This window comes from Phyllobates terribilis, unplaced genomic scaffold, assembly GCF_046119375.1.
Source record: "Phyllobates terribilis strain yellow unplaced genomic scaffold, ASM4611937v1 Scaffold_13__5_contigs__length_258822181, whole genome shotgun sequence".
In the NCBI taxonomy this organism is placed as follows: domain Eukaryota; kingdom Metazoa; phylum Chordata; class Amphibia; order Anura; family Dendrobatidae; genus Phyllobates; species Phyllobates terribilis.
The window spans coordinates 143,554,197-143,566,456 of record NW_027362773.1 but is presented as its reverse complement, the minus strand read 5'-3'; the positions used below and the strand labels follow the sequence as shown (position 1 = coordinate 143,566,456).

The window sequence follows — 12,260 nt, the reverse complement described above, 5'->3', positions numbered from 1 at the left end:
GAGTAGTAAATGAAACCAGAGGTCGTGTTTTTTTTTTTTTTTTCTCTTCACATTGCATTTCTCCCCCACCACCACTCAAAAATAAAAAAAAACCTGTTTAAATCAGTGTCCAAAAAACAGCATCAATAAAAACGTCAGATTGTCACACAGAAAGTCAGCCCTCCCATTACTATAGAGATGGAAAGTAAATTGGTTTATGACTTTTCACCATTTAACGGCATATGGATTTTTTAATTTTTTTTTCACCCCTTTTTCTGTACACTGTATGGTAAAATGAACTGTATCATTCGAAAAGACGACTTGTCCTACACAAAACAAGTCTCAGTGTAAAAAACCCCACAATAACAACGTTTTAACTCTAAATCATTGTTTTGGACACGAGACAATTTCCTAATTTTTCACGGACTGCGCACAACCCTTTTGATAAGGGATAATTTCATCGGCTCCAACAGGAGCTTTACAATACAAACTATATGACAGACGACTCGGCAGGCGTTTTCTGGGAAGATCTGATCACATGTCCTAACGTAATCTACAAGTGACGAGGTATAATATAAGTGGGTGCAACGGAGTGTAATAAATAATCAGGTGAGCAACAAGGTAGGTAGAGGACGTCAACCTCCAGGAAAAAACAAAAACACAAATATACAAAAGAGGAATAATTAGGCCAAGTGCCCATGATTTAGAAATGCTGCGGAGCGTTCCTGCATCTCACTGGCAGAAAAAAACCGCATGAGGATTTTACATGCGTTTTTTCTGCCATGTAGAAGCGTTTGTGAAGCGTTTTGGTCATGCATGCAGGTTGTCAAGAACTTTCCAAGCGATTTTAGCATCACTTGGAAAGTGCTTGTCAACTTGGTCACACTATATAAATCCATGCAACCGGCATGGATTTCTGTTGTGCGACCAAGTTACGATGCTGCAAATGCAGAATCAATGGAAAAAAAAAAAATAAATAAATCTTGAAAAATAAAAAACAAACATTATACTCACCTTCCGATGGCCACTATGGTGCATCCGGTGTCTTTGGCGGCTCGCGTGACACGTCACATGACTATATGACGTCATGGAAGGACATTTTACACCACTGCGAGCAGCTGAAGAGCCAGCAGCGCCGCCGGGAGCAGACCGGGGTCCATCAGAAGATAAAAAAAAATAATTAAAAAATATACTTAACTACAGGTACTATGGTACCCGGGTCTGGAGGAGAGTCTCCTTCTCCAGACCAGGGTACCATCCGCACATTGAATCGCTTAATATCCGCATGTGTAAGTGTAGTCATGTAGTCAATGGCGGCGATTTCCCAAAATTATTGGTAGTGCTGCAGATTTTTCCGCAATGATAATCCGGAGGGGAAATTTCCGCAGCACGTGCACAGCACATGCGGATTATCATTGGGGAACATGGCAGACAACTTAACAAGCGTTTTTTAATGTGCTCGCAGCGGAAACGCATTAAATCCGCATCGTGGGCACACAGCCTTAATCATTTTTCTGAAACAGTTATTTCCCCATTTGGTTTTCTCTTTTGTATTCTACATACCAAGATCTGTCTAAATTTTATTTTTTAGCACATGTGTTTTTATTTTAGGCATATGCCTTTACACATGTCCTTTTTATGTCCATATGAAGAAAAAAAATATACGAGTATCTGGCATAAGGGGGCAAAATGTATCATGTAGAGGTGCTTCATGCAGTAATACCAGTGCACTGCTGTCCCGCTTTAGAGTCCCCAGTCACTTACACCACCATTTCTGGCAATATACCACGACCTCTGGTCTTAAGTCTTGTAACATTAGTGCAAAGGAGAAGACAGTTTAGCGAGTGCTGTGAAAAGGTGATGAAACCCAGCAGAACCCCCTTATCCCCACACTTACATCCAAGTAGTTCAGCAGTTTCTCTGGAGTCGGATCTTTAGCAGAAGGAAATCCTGTATAATATTTGCCATTTGTTCCAACTAAGTGCTGCAGCTCAGGGTAAGCACTCGCCATGGTATGGCGGATCGTCGGCATTTTCTTCAGAGGAATCCTGCAGTGAAAGATTCACACACACAAATTAAAAACAAATACCTGATGACGGATTCATCATTTGCATTTCTTTTAAAGTTACTTTTCTATTGCCTTGTGGCATCTGTTGCCATTTTTTGCGCCAGATTCTTCAAAATGGCGCACCCGGTTTATGAATTTTGTGCCAAGACAAGAATAGTCTAACTTTTTCAGGAAACTTATTGTAAAAGGGCACAAAAAAAAAAAAAACAAAGCCAAAACATCAGGTGTACATAAAAACAAATCACTCCAGGGAAGAGGGCCGGGAATAGGACAACGGGCGGAACCCAAAAAACACAACTTCAAATTTGAAGATTATTATTGTGCAAACAGATATAAAAGGTGCAACACTAAAGACAGGCAAACAATAAGGAATCCGGCTGTTTCAATTCCACCATTTTCAAGATCTCGGCTTGCTGTCGGCAGGTGGACAGATTTATACACAGCTTGAAGAGCCAATATCACACTTCTTATAAAGTCATCCACATCAGCTGTAACAAGACTGAAAAAGGGTTATCACCATAAACTTAAGGACATTTTGCCCCACTATAATAAGGCTATGCGCGCACGTTCAGGAATTGCTCGCAGAAATTTCTGCACCTCTTGCCAGCAAAAATGCTGCGGAAAATCCACAGGGTTTACATGCGTTTTTTCCAATGCATTATATAGGCAAAAAAAGCACGCGGAAACGCGCAAAGAATGGACATGCTGCATTATTGTCCGCACCCGAAATCCGCTCAGGAAAATTCCTGATCATGTGAACAAAACTTGCAAAATGTCATAGGAAGTCATGGGATAAGGTATGCAATGCGTTTTTGGCCCATTTCTGCGCTGAAAAAAGAAAAAACGCACCAAAGACACACTGTGTGCACTTAACCTAAGTTATGGCACATCGCTAGAATATAAAAGATATCCCACTGCCCAGAAACACGAGGACATGGTTCTTTATAGTCAGATATGCGATTATGTAGAATTTCATGGGCCACTTTCACCCCCATTACCCACATGAGCAAATGTCTCCTGGCTCCAACCACTTCTGCGAGGGTGCTGGAACAGGAGCTAGCTCCGATCCTAGCACTTTAAAAGGACTGTCAGCACACAATGACTGTTCAAACAAAGGACAGGTCCTCCATGGCGGGGCCAAACGTTTGCGGTATATACCTTATCCCCTGCATCTCTGTGCTTCTCTGGCCCTATGGAGGCAGAACTGTCAAACAACAAGGGAGGTGGGAAGATGTATATAAATGATTGTCCCCGCTGTGAAGCATCAAGTGGTGGGACTTAGTTTGCACAGTCATTCTGTGCTGACTTTCTCCCTTTAACCCCCCCTCAGGCGCCATCGTCGATACTAACAGCATGTGAGGAGTTTGATAGATGGAGATTGCGCCCTCTGATGGCTTATCGGTAACCCTGCAGCAGCATCACAGGACGCCAATGAGTTGCTGAAAAATGGCCTCCAAGTCTGCCATATCACCAAGTCTATCAGGTCCCACTGAAGGCATGGTCTAATAGATTACTGTATTTTAAGGACTATAAGATGCACTTTTTTCCTCCAAAATGTTGGAGGAAAGTGAGGGGTGCGTCTTCTAGTCCAAATGTGTCTCTGCTGCTGCTGTGTCTTTGGATTGATGTGGTGAGCAGAAGAGGAGTGGGTCACAGGAGGCAGGAGCCGGCGGCTACAGTTAACAGTGTGCCCACTATTAGGGAAAATGAATATTCACGCTCCCCACACCCATAGACCCAGGCGTGGGGAGCAGCGAATATTCCAGCAGGTGACCTCAGCGTGTGAGGAAGCATGGCAGGGACGTCATGCGCGGCTTACACACTGAGATCAGCTGCTGGCAGAAGAACAGGACGCAGAGCTGAGGCGAGTAGAATCCTTTATTTTTTTTTATGTGTTCAGAGTGATGGAGGCCATGTTCACCAGGATGGGAGATGTGGCGGGGGGGGTCAACATGTACACATGTACACCAGGATTGGAAATGTGGGGGGCCATGTATACCAGGGGGTGGTCACCATGTACACCAGGATGGGAGATGTGGGGGGCCCATATATCAGGTTGGGAGATATTAGAATTGGGGGACATTACCACTATAACAGGGTCAGCAGCAGACCCTCCCCACCATAACAGTGAATCATGACTTTTTGACCCACTATTTTCCTCCTCTAAAGCCTGGTTACATCTTACGGTCCAAAAAATACAGTAGATCTGTATTACTAGATGGTGGCCCGATTCGAACGCATCGGGTATTCTAGAATATGTATGCGGCCGACCGGGAGCAATCACCAGAGCGGTGTTTAAATTTGGCCCCAAAATCGCTGATTGGTTGCAGCCAGCGAACGCGACCAATCAGCGGAGCGGTATTTAAATTTGGCGCCAATAATGGTGATTGGTCACGGCCGCGACCAATCAGCAGAGCTGTCTTTAAATTTTGCGCCAATATTGCAGATTGGTCGCGGCCGGCCACCGCAACAAATCAGCAGAGCTGTCTTTAAATTTGGCGCCAGTAATGCTGATTGGTCGCGGTTGTCGGCTGCGACTAATCAGCAGAGCGGTGTTCAAATTTGGCGCCAATATCGCTTATTAGTCGCAACCACCGGCTGCGACCAATCAGCACAGCAGTGTTTAAATGTGGGGCCCAAATCAGTGATTGGTCGCGGGCAATCAGCACAGCGGTGTTTAACTTTACCGCTAAGATCACTGACTGGTCGCGGCCGGAGGCCGCGACCAATCAGCGAATCGTATTGGTGAGGACCGGGGTACGGAATCGTATTAGTGAGGACCGGGGAGCGCCGCTGCCTGTGCAGCTACTTCCGCTGCGAGAAGCCGGGAGATGAGCGGCTTCTCGCAGCAGAAGTATCCTGACCCGCACCTGGTGGTTGAGGTCCTTCTGCTACCGGCCGGGAGATGATCGCCTCTCGCCGGTCATCTCCCGGCTGCATCTCTGTCCCGCAGATGAGCCGCTAACGGCCGCCATCTTTTTTCTGAAATCCCACGTCGCTGATTGGCCACTGCCGGACCAATGAGCGACGCGGGATTAGACAGACAGACAGACACCATTATCAATGCCAAAGGACTGCAGGTTCAAGTCCCCTTGTGTAAGTAATAAGCATTGTTTAAAAAAAAAAAAAAAAACATGTGGGAGGGGAGGTAGACTATCATGAAAGTCAAAATGGTCAGGGGTTAAGTATAGTAAATGGGCCATTATTACAGCTATATTTGGCAGCATTTTAATTGTAAACAGCACACTGACTTGTTCTTCCACTAGTGAATTAACAGTCATTACTAAATTATAGGATCAGACAGTCTGTGAAGACCGGGAAGACGTACACACCCTGAGAGGCAGCAGAGCACCAGGTCCTGGAGAACTAGAAGTCTCAGCATGCTGACAGCCACAGTTACACAGAGTCATGCTTGTTCAGTACTGTACTGACATGCCAAACATTCCTTACCAGCAGATACACGGCAACGTTCCTGTACTTGACATTCCTCCTATACATGATCATGTAGCCCTAGACAGGTAATACGGCGTTCACACTTGCGGTTAATGTCCAAAACAGATCCATTACATATCTGATGGACAGTGGAGGGTCCGCCCTGATTATTCTGGACCAGTTTTTTAGAAAGGAAGAAGGAACGCAGCATTCACAACTTCCATTCATTCTAAATACTGACCAGGTAATAATCACGGGGCTCCTTTGCGTCACTTATGCTACGGATACATTTTGGACATAATCCCATTTTCCCAGCCATAAGTGTATAGAATTTTAAAACTAAAAGTAAAGACAATTTTATACCCCCATACTATTAGGAAACGCTTCATTACAAGTATATAGATTCCTTCTCAATGACTGGTCATACAAACCAAGTGCCCAAAGCACAGATTATACCAAGAAAATCCAAAATACTCAGCAATGAAAAGTTAAACATTGACCGATCAGAATGGAGAGCAAATAGCGCCCCCAGAGGACCAGGCAAGTCCCTGCATTACACTGACAGACATAGGATTGGTTACACATTGCTAGAAAATGTATCCTTAATAGTGTTGAGCGAGCACTAAAATGCTCAGGTGCTCGAAGCTCGGGCCGAGCTCGCCGTGATACTCAGGTGCTTGACCTGAGCAACAAGCCCAATGTTAGTCTATGGGAGACCCGAGCATTTTTGCGGCGGCACCCCCGGCAGTCTGTAGAAAGCCTAAAAAGTGCCCAAAACGATAGTGACCGTGCTCAAATGACATGGGGATCGCCCCAGGAAGCATTTGACCCCCAGGTCACTGCTGTCAACAACGTGGTCCGAGGTATTAAGCCACTTTTACGGGCTCACAAGAAAACATTCAAAAACGAAACTGAAATGGTTTTCCTGTGAAATATGTTAAGGAAGTTCCTTTCCAGGGTAGAGACTTGTGTATAAGGTAAAATAAATAACCAAAAATAAAAATACTCCTCCACACCTTGGGCTATGTTCACAAGTAGCAGTTTTTATGCGTTTTTTTCACTTTTGTATTGCTTTCAACCGTGACAAATGCATTCACTGGGAAATGTCATTTTAACATTTTACAACCTTATCTGGCCATGTGCTGTGTGACACATGCATACAGTGCTGAAAAGACAAGGGATCAGCATGGGGAAGACCCCTGGAAGCATCTGACACCCAGGTCACTGCCTAAAAGTGTGCCCATCAGAAGTGATCCTTGCCGCATCAGAAGATGCAGACTTGCAACTATCCCCGTGCAAGTCCTTCTCCCAGAGCAGTGTTCAATTGTACCTCCCCCATTACTTGCAATGCAAGCGCAAGCATGCAGCCTGCCACCCACCCACCCCCAGGCTGCAATACTATACTGCCAAATTTTTGACAGCTGCTTGCACTTGAAATGGGGCCTTTTAGTTTGGAGGAGGCCGAAGCTGGCCACTACCTCATGGCTGCTTTGGCAGCGAGGTATCCATACTCAGTCTCCAGCCGCCCGGGTGCCCGCGCTCTGTCCCCAGCCGCCAGGTGTCCATACTGGGTCCCCAGGGACCCCGTGGCCGGGTGTCCACACATGGTCCCCAGCCGCCCTATTTCTCCTTGGAACATCCCCCCACACACTTTTCTTAGCCCGGCCTGCTTTAGGGCAGCATTGGACGAGCCCACCAGAGAACCAGACTCCTCTAGTAGGCACTGGCTTCTCCATCAGGGGAGTTGAGAGTGCCAGGATGAGGACAATGACGATAGTTAGCGTCTGCTTTGTTTTCTTGGAATGCAAGCGCATGTATGTAGTAGCGGCTAGGCCTGAGGTGGTCAGCGTTTTGGCGCATATCCTACCTCCTCTGAGGATTGCTGGAGGTTTTCCTGCTACTATCCAAGTTCTAAGACTCCCGTTAAAACAAAGCATCAGGTGATGAATGATGGATTAGGTGGTGGCAAAGGAGAAAGAGCAGGAGGAACAGGGACCATTCACATCAATATCAGGCAAGTCAACCACATATGTCTTGCAGGATATGTTCCTGTACCAAAAGGAGCGGTTCAGCTACACAGTTATAGGGCATACAGTGAGTGCAATGCCAACAAAAATTTCAAGGCACTCCCATGCCCCTTGGAAGTGACATGGAGGTCAGAGGGCCTTAACTAAACCGTTTTTTTCCCATTTATAGCAGCTGGGTCTCCTGTACACTGTTGGCCTAAGCAGTGAATGGAAGGCTTTCCAAAAATTATGAGGAGCTGCAATGCCCCTTGAAACAGGCGTGGATTACAGCATACTAAAAACCTTCTACCCATTATTGGGGAGTGGGTCTCCCTTACTGTTCGCCTATGCATTGAAAAGCAAAAGCTGACTAAAATTAGGAGGAAATCCAATGCCCGTTGTAAGAATGGTGGAGTTCGCAGTGGAATAAAAAGACTATCAATGCCCCTTGAAAAAGTGGTGGAGGTCGCAGTAGCTTAACAAGACGGTTTTCATGCCCCTTACAAGAGCCATGCAGTACAGCATATTAAAAACATTCCCATTACTGGGGAGTGGGTCTCCCATAGTCTTTGCCTATGCCTTCCAAGCAAAAGCTGCCAAAAATTAGGACGGAGGAACTTGCAATGCTGACAACACGGACCACGGTCACTCTGGTGGTATAGTGGTGGTGGAGGCTGAGGATAAGGAGAAGAGAAAAATACAGCCGAAATGAGGAAGCGTATACTCATGTGTGGGTGTGAAGCGGTGCATGGGAATACACCTCCCGAAATAACACAGTGGATTTGACTTTATGTTACTCTGCTGTCATTTGGTGGTGATGAGAAGTCTGGCCCAATCCAGCCCTTGTTCATTTTGATAAGGGTCAGCATTGTCAGTTGACAGGCGAGTGCGCTTATCAGTTATAATTCCCCCAGCGGCACTAAACACACGCTCCGATAACACGCTAGCGGCAGGGCAGGCCAGGACATCCAAGGTGTACAGAGCGAGTTCATTCCAAGTGTCCAGCTTGGATACCCAATAATTAAAAGGCACAGAGGAATCACGGAGGATGCTGGGACGGTAGGCAAGGTACTCCCTCACCATCTTTTGAAACTTTTCACTCCTTGTGAGAGTACCCTGCGCCTCAGGGCCTGCAAGCTGGGCAGGTTTCAGAAAACTGTCCTAGAATGTTGACAGTGTTCCCCTGCCTCTGCTGGATTGGAGTTGCGTCTCTCTCGCCTGTACGCCTTGGTTGGTCAACGAACTGTGACCTCAGATGGGAATTTTTTTTAACAGTTCTGCAGCAAGGCCTTCTGGTACTATCCCAGTTTTGTAGACCTCTCCACCTCAGGAAGAGAGTGAAAGTTCTCCTTGTAGCGGGGGTCTAAAAGTGTCAACCAACCAGTAATGACTGTCACCCAACATTTTGACAAAGCGAGAGTCACGGTTAAGGCAGCGTAACAAAGTCAGCCATGCGTGCCAGACTGGTAACGGGCAAGACTTCCATGTCCTCACCAAGATGACGACTGACCATGCTCTCCTCCTCCTCCCCCCTGTCCTCAGGCCACCCATGCTGAACCGACAGTATGACAGTTGTACAGGTACTACCGTCTACAGCGCATGATACCAGCTCCTGTTCTTCCTCCTACTCCTCTCCCTCATTGTCCCCCAATGCATGTTGGGATGAGATGAGGCTGGGCTGTGTGTAATCGACCGCTACGGCTTTTTGATCCATCTCATCATACTCTGGCTGCAATGCCTCCTCTTTAATTCTCTGCAGAGAGCGTTGCAAAAGGCAGACAAGTGGGATGCTGACGCTAATGATGGCGTCATCGCCACTCACCATCTTGGTGGACTCCTCAAAGTTTGTCAGGATGGTACATATGTCAGACATCCAGGTCCACTCCTGAGGTGTGCCGGAAGCTGCAAACGCTGCTGCAACACAGCAAGGGCGGCGGAAGCTGTAGCAGACTTGCGAAAATGAGCTGACAGGCGGCGTACTTTCACGAGCAGATCTGGCAACTCGGGGTACAATTTAAGAAACCGCTGAACCACGTGGTTAAGCACATGAGCCAGGCATGGTACGTGTGTGATCTCGCCTCAGAGCCGCCACCAGGTTATGGCCATTGTCACACACGACCATGCCTGGATGTAGGTTCAGCGGTCTCAGCCACAGATCTGCTTGCTCTTTCACAGCTGTCCACAACTCACAAGCAGTGTGAGGTTTATCACCTAAGCTTATGAGTTTCAGCACAGCCTGTTGCCGCTTGGAGGAGGCAGTACTGCAGTGCTTCCAGCTTGTAACTGATGTGGTGATATCAGATGGAGGCTGAACACGAGGAGGAGGAGGAGGATGCGCAGGAGCTGTACACTGTGGGGGCAACTGACTGACATAGGGCCCGCAATCCTCGGTGTGGGGAAGATGTGTTCCGTCCCAAGGTCCAACTGGGTCCCGGCTTCCACTATGTTTACACAGTGTACCATCAGGGAGATGTACCGTCCCTGGCCACAAACACTTTCCACGTGTCCGTTGTCAGGTGGACTCTCCCAGTAACTGCGTTGTTGAGGGCATGGCAGATGTTTTGGGACACGTGCTTGTGTAGTGCGGGGATGGCACACCGGGCAAAATAGTGTCGGCTGGGGACAGAGTACCGAGGGACGGCCACCGCCATAAGGTTGAGGAAGGATTCAGTCTACACCAGCCTAAAAGGCAGCATTTCCAACGCAAGCAGTCGTGAAGTGTGCGAATTTAGGACTGTGGCCTGTGGGGCGTTGGCTGCGAAATTGCGCTTTTGTTCAAAGCTCTGGGATATGGACAATTGAACGCTGCGGTGGGACGTAGATGCTGTTTCTAGAGAAACTGCCATAACAAGTGAAGACTGAGAGGAGGGGGCATCTTTGCATGTGGTATGGACAGGGGATTGCCTTGCACGAACAACAGGGGGTTCTATTACACGCACAACAGCAGAAGAAGCAGTGGTGACACCCGCTGACACTAGTCGTGGACCCTGGGGTTCGCCCCACAAAGTCGGGTGCTTAGCTGACATGTGCCTGATCATGCTGGTGGTGGTCAGGCTGGTAGTTTTGTCATCCCTGCTGATGCAGACATGGCAGGTGGTACAAATGGCCTTTTTGGGGTTATCAGCAGAGTCTTTAAAAAAATTCCAGACTCTGGAAGACCTACCAGTTGAACTGGCAACGTCCCTAGTGTTGGTGCTATGGGGAACTGTTGCCCGCCTTCTGTGTGCGGCCACCACATTGCTTCTTCCTGCCTGTTGGGGTACTCTGCCTCCCTCCCCCTGTGTGCTGCTGGCCTTGCTCTGCGTGTCCTCCTGCCACATTGGGTAGGTTACTAGATCATCCACCACCTCCTCCTCCTCTTCCACTTGCAGACCACGATCCTCCGCCTCACTTTGTGGCAATAGTGTCTCGTCATCGTCCACCTCTTGTGACAAATTGCTAGCGTCGACTTCCTGTGGCCGTGGCTGTTCAAATTTCTGGGCATCGCTACATGGGATCTACTCTTCCACCACTTCAATCGGAGCAGGCGAGGGGCACAAATATGGAAATGGACCAGTGAACAGCTCTTCAGAGTGTCCAAGTGTGGGATCAGTTGCTGTCTGACGACACTCGGCATGGTGGGAGGGAGGAGCATCAGGGTGAGGAGGAGTATGCGGTCGAGACTCACAACAACTAAAACTTGACCGTGTGGAAGACAGACCGGAGGTGGTGGTGCCCAGGTAACTGGAAGTATTATCTGCTATCCAATTAATAACCTGTTCACACTGATCAGTTCGCAATACTGGTGTTATTCAGTGCTTCCCTAGTAACTCGGTCAAGAAGTGGGAGCGAGAAGATGTGGCTGTTGGTTGTGGCACATTTTCACCTTGGCCACGGTCTTATCCTCTGCACGCACCATTACCAGAACGTCCAGTTCCATGTCCCTTGCCACGCACCTTGCCCATTGTAAATGAAGTAAAATAGCTTACACTTGCACTATCAATGGAAAAAGGGTAATAAAAAAAGATTAGAACCGTGGAAGAGGAAAACCACAGTTCTATTTCTCTGGCCTACACCCGACTCTTTTAAACAGATATATTGGTGTCTGACTAGTCAGGGAGACACTATTAGGCTGTGCGCCCACGATGCAGAAATGCTCAGGATTTTTTCCTGAGCGTTTCTGCATCTCCCTGGCAGAAACACCAAGGTTACTTACCGGTAGCCGGTTTTCCCTGAGCCCATGACAGCACACCTTGAGAGAGGATCCGCCCCACCAAGGACAGGAAACCGTCTGAAATAAAAGGGCGGTACCTCTCCCTCGCTTCAGTTGTTTACAGAGCATTGAGAGGACCTCCCTAAACAGGTTAGGCACATAACCAACACCACAATATACATATACACACCACCCCAAACAGTGCACACCAGGGTGTGAGAAACATAGAAAAAATAAGGGGGGGAAACTACGGGTGCTGTCATGGGCTCAGGAAAAACCGGCTACCGGTAAGTAACCTTGGTGTTTTCCCCTCCCCCATGACAGCACACCTTGAGAGAATTTTGGAGAATTTATGAGCACCCTAGGGAGGGACCACCGCCTGAAGTACCCTTCTCCCAAAGGTGAGATCAGAAGAGGATAGATCCAACCGATAGTGCTTAAAGAAGGTGGATGGTGTAGACCAAGTAGCAGCCCTACATATCTGCTCGATCGAGACGTCTGCTCTCTCTGCCCAGGAGGTTGCAACGGTTCTGGTGGAATGAGCCCTCACATTGTCCGGGGCTGGAACCCCTGTGGACGTATA

General features: G+C 47.8%; 1 protein-coding gene across 1 annotated transcript in view; it reads right to left on the bottom strand.

Annotated features, from left to right (window-relative positions):
- The window catches only part of LOC141174100 (cathepsin D-like), a 41,919-nt gene that overhangs the window by 8,037 nt on the left and 21,622 nt on the right, over positions 1-12,260 (bottom strand). Inside the window, exon 2 of the mRNA XM_073658762.1 lies at positions 1,877-2,027. Within this exon, the coding sequence (XP_073514863.1) occupies positions 1,877-2,027 (151 nt within the window). The remainder of the gene's footprint in view (positions 1-1,876; positions 2,028-12,260) is intronic.